Here is a 7106-nt window from a genome sequence, read left to right as displayed (position 1 = left end):
ATATATAGCCTAAGTTTAAAAGCAGGACTATCTTGCTGATTATACATGTAAGATGTCTTTCTCTATACTATTGAGAAACTTGTTTTACGCTTGATATTTTTAGAGAGTTAAAAATGTTTTATAGTTTATCACATTTTTTTATTATTTGACATATTTCTATAAATACAAACCAAAATTTGTAATTGCACATTTTTTAAATGGTTTATACCATTTAATCATAAAATCCTATTAATAAATACAATATTACAACAAGCTGTAAATCACAAAATATTCTAAAAATATTCACAACTTAATAATTATTATAACTTAGTCATAAATTATAAACAATCTTATTCCATCCCATTCTATATACAGATTTACTTTTATAAAGTACATAATTTATTTTTTTTTAATTATGCTTAGAAAAAACAATATATTTATTGCTAAAACAATTAAATATACAGTTAACAATTAAAAATACAATTCTTATAGAAAAATAAATTATTGCATCTATTAACTCAGAAATTGTACTCGTGTGACTGTGCGATTCTCAGTCTATAAATTGTATAAATTTTTATAAGTATATAAATATTTTGTACTATTCTATTGTAATATATACAAAATTAGACTTCGTAAGCCTAACATAAAGCCTAAGAAAGTTGACTATTACATTTTTGTTTTATAAAGATACAATTTTGTGTTACAATAATAAACAGTCTTTTACGAAAATTTCAGCGTTTGATAGAGAAATAATAGTTTGTATATTATTATGAACAAAAATCCAAAAGGCCAAGAACGATCCATAATTAGAAGCAATATATATTCTATTCAACGAGATATTTACTACCCTTCACTAATAGAAGGCAGTGTAGCGGGCAAAATAGGGATGTTAAGATTATTTCACCCATTCAATTTTCTAAGCGTATCTTATTTATGAATATTTATATATGAAACAGAATACATTTCCACTTTGCCCGCTATGTTATCTCCTATGCGAAGAACAATAAATCACTCGTTGAAGAATATATAATGAGTTTGTTTTTAATAGAGTCCTGATGAAAATATTTCGCTGAAATTATTTCCATGTTTTGGAACGTTTGAAATTTTTCTGAAATGCTGAAATTTCGCTGATGTTCCAAAAAAAAAAATTTTAGCGAAATTTTTTCACCAGGGAGAGCTTTAGAGAGAGAGAGACAGTCACAGATACATGAAAATGTGAATTATGTACAAATCTACTGCAAACTTTTAATTTCATGTTTGTGGCAGCATTCTCTCGCCTCGAGGACGGAGAAAGGTATCACTACCTTTCTTCAACATAGTCACTGAGAAACGAGGAGTTTGGCGCACAGCACCAGGTGGGTTGCTTGGTAGGATTGGAATTCCGTAGTACTTCAAACCTCGCTGACCAGCTACGGATACTCTTACAGCAGACTCCGGTACAGGATGCAATTGAGACTTGTTAATGACCACTGTCGTTGCTAGATCAGCAAATCCCGACAATATCTTATAATGCTGAGTCAGTAAAAAATGTGCAAAGGGGAACGAGCTTGTAGTCGCATTAATTCTTGCGTGAGCAGCCCAATCGGAGTTAGAACTTAATGGGGATATTGACGAGATTTAAAAAAAAAAAGAAAAATAAAAGATTTTTTTCTCGTTGTTGAAGCAGGGAGTGCAATTAGTAATCTAAATTAGCAATATCTCATTCGTACAATTATACTAGTAATATATTGTAGATATTTCTCGTATTAAATAAACTTATTTAAAATTCTTATATTAAATAATCTACTTAAAACAAATTTTAATAAACATTCAGTTATAAAAATGCAATTATTTATAGTAGAAAATATAAATTTTGGAACATATGTCAAACAAAATTCGTGATAGAGATAATTATAACTTACATAGCTCAAGATTTGGAGTTGCCTTCTTCTCAGGTGGCGAATTGCAAGCAAGTTTGAATTGATCTATTTCTCCTTTCAGCTATAAAATCATCATCAATTTAATTACACTTTTCAATCATAATTAATTTTATTTTAGTATCTATTATTTAATTTTTTTATTTTACATTAGTATCTATTATTAAATAAAAAGTTCATACCCTATCTATTTCTTCTTGAAGCTTCTTATTCTCATCTCGCTTTACATCTAATTGAGTATTAATTGTATCCTTTTCCAATCTCAATGTTTCTAATGTTGCAGTTTTTGTGGCGTCCAGTTTGTTTAGCGAGTCTAGCTCACTTTTACACATAGTAACTGAATCTTCAAGTTCCTCATTTTTCTTTTTAAAATCCATCTGCTGCTCCAAACGGACGTGCAAAGAAGCCAACTCATCTTCCGTGTGCTTAAACCTTTGTTCCAAGTTACCACGCAATGTTACGCACTGATCTCTTTCTTCAGCACTGAAAAGAAGATTTAATTTTTTCATTAAAATGAAATTTGAAATTGTGTTCAACATTGTTGTATACTGTAAATAATAATCTGAAAAAAGAATTTGGCAATGGTTGATGATATTATTACCGATGCAAGTATAAGCCACAAGCAAAAATTTTCATGAAAAACAAATTCACATACATTTGTTGCTTAACAAATTATACAATCATAATCTAGAAAGAGTAGAAACTCGCAATATTTCTGCAACAGTCTGACATCAATATTTCAAGCAACTACCTTCATTATAAACATTTAAACGGCATAGTAACATAACTCTTTGATAAACCTTTAGTAACCACAATTACCACAACTAAATTATATACTGTACCAATGACTGTCATTCATTGCAGAGACAGTGGTTAACAAAATTCAAAGTAAGTAGTAAGATTTTACTTGATGCAACCAGGAATGTTAGTTGCATTGCAGTTTAAGCTCACCTTATTTTAAGCTGTTCATTCAGATCGTCGATCTGCCTGATGAGCTCGAGATTCTCGGAAGACAAAGTCCACCAGCTGCAGACGAGCATGAGACACGCCAGCAGGAGTCCTCCGACTAGGAGGGGCGGGCATCTGCCTCCGCCGACTCTCATACTGTCGATTCCCATCACTCTTGCTTTCGTACGCCGGCTCCCGCTCAACGGAACATATGCCACCTGAATCGTCACGATTTGTCTCTGAAAACAACCTACGTGTCACGCGCGCTTTTTGCGAAACGTGATCCACGCGTAACCCCACTCCGTTGAACGCGATACTTATCGGGCGTCAAAGCAAATTCCATGTGATGTCGTTGACGCACGCTTCGCCTCTCTGCAGTTTCGCGTGATAACCATTTAAAAATCATGTATTTAGGCACTTTAAGGGGGCGTGCACCGATATACGCTACCGGCACCGGCAGCGTTACGACGCGACGCCAGAATTCAGATAATGACAGCGTTTTCCGATAGCGATCCTTTCTGCGAACACGTGTATACAGGGTGTCCCAGAAAGAACGCGTGAAAAATATACAATTACTTTACCGATCCGAGATTCTATTTCCTCTTCGAGTACTCGATCGAATAATTATACTTCTGTCATTATTTTTTGGTATTAAATGTTGGCTAATTTTTTTATTAAACTTGAAATTTGCACGCGCGTGACTTCATTTATTATAAATTAAAGTTTTGTTATATTTTTATTAAAATAATTCAATGAAATCTCTCTCTTTTAGAATTGAGAGTAATACGAAATATATATTGTTAGAGACGTCAAAAAAATGTTTAATGTTATTTTATTTTATTTGTTTCTATTGGCAAAATTGACAATCGGCGACTGGAACCTGAACTGATTACACTGTATTTCAAATGATCGATCGATATCTTTCGCTGTTTATTCAAATCATTTTTCGGAAGTACTTATTTATGATCATATTTACCGCATTCTTTATTTATTTAATATCGTTAAAAAGACAAGATTCAATTTTTCTTTGCAGCTATTTTAATTTTTAATTTGACCCGACGTTCTTCATTTGTCAACACGATCATAAACTATCGGCTTTTTGTCTAATATAAGATAGAGAAAATTGTAGGTCAGCAGTAACCTTGGACTATGTTCAGATTCTCAGCAAAAGAGAATGGATTGAAACGAATTGAAATGGATTCAGATTTTCAGAAATATCGATTCACGAATGTTAAAATGATGCTTTTCAATTCTGAATGCATTTTTATTCATTTATAGGAATTGCATAGAAATATCTCTATGCCTTTCAATCTAAAAATAATATTAGCTTTTTCTACACGCAAACACAATTGTGAATACTGTTCAATTCAAAATTTTGAATAGGAAATGTTTCAATCCAATTGCATCCAATTGAATCTAATTGAATCCAAAAAAAGTATTCGCTATTTAAAATACGCATTCGGATAGAAAAAAATTTCAATCCATTTTAATCTATTCTCGTTTGCTGGGTAATATAAGATAGAGAAAATTGTAGGTCAGTGATAACCTTGGACTATTCAGATTCCTACTAAATGCCACTCATATATCACTTTAGCCTTCCCAGCAATGCGTATTTTAAATAGCGAATACTTTTTTTGGATTTAATTGGATTCAATTGGATGCAATTGGATTGAAAAACTGCATTTTCTATTCAAAATTTTGAATTGAACAGTATTCACAATGCATAGAAAAATCTAATATTATTTTTAGATTGAAAGGCATAGAAATATACTCCATGCAATTCCTACAAATGAATAAAAATGCATTCAGGATTGAAAAGCATTCATTTTAACATTCGTGAATTAATATTTCTGAAAATCTGAATCCAATTCGATTCATTTCAATCCATTCTCGTTTATTGGATTGTTATTTACCGAATGTTAAACAAGGATGACATGACCGGAAAACACGGTGAGAATCTAAACACGTTTTTGACAAGATAAGCGCATGAGTATTTAACATAATTATATGTGATATAAATAAAAGGAACAAATTTTTGTTCCTTGAATATTATAATTATCGACGTTGCTACAATAATCGTAAATTGTAATTATAGGTTTATTTTTAATTTAATGAACTAACAATACTTTCAGAAACTAATTTAAAAAATATAATATAGTTAAATTTTGATACGATGCTTCGTCAACCAGCGAATCATCTCGCTGGTAGACAATTGCAAATGATTTTATGAGAATTATTTTTAAAATGCTTAATCGTGCTTGTCTACATTCTATAACTGTTAATAGAAAACGTAAACACTTTGCACTTTGCACGTGATACAATCGATTTCTAGATCCTTGATGGAGATAGATTTATGGTTTGGTCATTTAAGGACGATTATCGCCTCTGTAAATGTTGCATCATCACGCCGCATAAAATCCGCTGGATATGCATTAGTAAAAATGACCTTGCTGCTATCTTTCCTTTCACGATTCCCAACAAAATATCATATATTGATCTACCATTATTTGCAATTTAAACGACTAAAGGAGTTTTCATATACATATGTAACAGATTGAATTAATTCGACGTAAAAGAAATATTAATCTATAAAAAAGTTGATCGAATGGAAGGATAAATTATCTTTCTTTTTATTTTTTTTTATAAGTAGATAATAAAAGTCATAATCAAGTTTTTTATATGCACTAAATTATAATATTATTACAAAGGATTAATCATTTATGCTCATACATCTGTATATTTAAATTAAATGTAAAGTAAGAAAGTTAATTAATTTTTGACTTAAACAAACATCTCAAATTATATAACTTATAATATATACGTACTAAAAATACCTTTAAATTGCAGTAGCGTTAAACAGGTCAGGATTTTAGCAGACGAGCACAGGTAAACATCTACAAATAACGCACTTATGTACAAAAACATCGCATTTATTCTGTTCTTTTAATTATATGTATATATAACATATATTTACTTAACACTGTTCCATCGAAGAGAACTCATAGCCAATCAGAACAAACAGAATATATATCCGGCCTTGATGAAAAAAAAAACCAACAGGATAGTGTCACCGGATTTACGGCACGCGATTCTTTCTAATCAACTAATTAGACACAGAGTTCAGGACAATTGAAGATCGATCGTAGATTGTGAGTACTGTGAGCAGTCCTGTCCGTCAACAGGATGAGACTGATGCGCGACTCGCCGTTTGTTCGCTCATTATCTCGACGAGCGCGATCGCAACCAGTAACACCGGTCTGATAAAACGCATTCCCGCTCGCGATGCACTGTTTGCAGCGATCGAAACTGTTCTGACACTTATCTATACAGTAATAGGATCGCTTACTATTCATTTATGCAGTATTTCTTCTCTTATAGACTCTATTTTACACAATTTTATCAATCTATACTTTTTGATTTCGTCAAATCTTAGAAAAATGGAAATTCGACATGTATTCATAAATTTTTATCGATCATCTGACGCGAGAATATCGTTAGTAATGTGAGCCGATTAATTTATATCATCATTTTAAATAATTGTGGACTTGATTTATACTTTCTTCAACATTCGATTATTAATATTACTTATCATATAAAATATATTCGAATTAACAAAAGAGAACACGGCTATGTTTCCATCAATTTTAGGGCTTATTTAATTTGATTTAATTTATTCATGTTTGAATTTATTTTTTCCTATTTTTCTATTAATTTTATCTTATATAATACTTAATGTTATACAATGAATAATTTTAATAAATTATACAGTTTAAATAAATCCAAGCCATAATCATTATTAAAATGAATTAAAAATGAATAAATGTACGAGTAAAATGAATAAATGTACGCAATTTATTCTTTTCTTTCAAGCGGAAAACGATCACTACTTTCAGAACATCCGGTATTGTTAATTTATTCATAGCGATGTACTCTGTATTGATGCTTCGTAATGCGTTAAAGTCGCGTGAAGGTTGTTTCGAAAGTGAACAAACCGAGTACGCAACATTTTCTTTTATCGCCTTTTCACATTCTTTACAATCTTTCTTTACAATACTCGATTATACATATATTTTAAGAGAAATAAAATATATCATAAATTTCTCTAACGGCTTTCTTGTGTTTTTTGCATCATTGCGTGTCAGACGCTGGGATCAATTAAGGATCATTTGTCATGACCTGTATTTCTTGTTTATACTGATACTTCTGGGAAACGTAAGCCGGTCGTTACATCGTTCTTGTTTATTGCGAGGAAAAGATCAAGTT

The 7106-nt window shown here is 31.1% G+C and overlaps 1 protein-coding gene across 2 annotated transcripts in view; it reads right to left on the bottom strand.

Moving 5' to 3' along the window:
• Positions 1-6284, bottom strand: part of LOC108693272 — a 7168-nt gene extending 884 nt beyond the window's left edge. Inside the window, exons 1-6 of one of the 2 annotated variants that reach the window (XM_018202147.1) lie at positions 5818-6284; positions 5678-5737; positions 2847-3082; positions 2078-2378; positions 1881-1959; positions 1284-1457 (exon numbers count right to left, since the gene is read on the bottom strand). In XM_018202147.1, coding sequence (XP_018057636.1) covers positions 1284-1457; positions 1881-1959; positions 2078-2378; positions 2847-3013 — 721 coding nt within the window. In that variant the 5' untranslated portion in view covers positions 3014-3082; positions 5678-5737; positions 5818-6284. The remainder of the gene's footprint in view (positions 1-1283; positions 1458-1880; positions 1960-2077; positions 2379-2846; positions 3083-5677; positions 5738-5817) is intronic. The other variant, XM_018202153.1, reaches the window with a different exon arrangement.
• Between the last annotated feature and the right edge of the window lie 822 nt (positions 6285-7106).

This window comes from Atta colombica, unplaced genomic scaffold (genome assembly GCF_001594045.1).
Source record: "Atta colombica isolate Treedump-2 unplaced genomic scaffold, Acol1.0 scaffold109, whole genome shotgun sequence".
Lineage (NCBI taxonomy): Eukaryota > Metazoa > Arthropoda > Insecta > Hymenoptera > Formicidae > Atta > Atta colombica.
The sequence above is the reverse complement of the archived record's forward strand: the minus strand, read 5'-3'. Positions and strand labels throughout refer to the sequence as shown.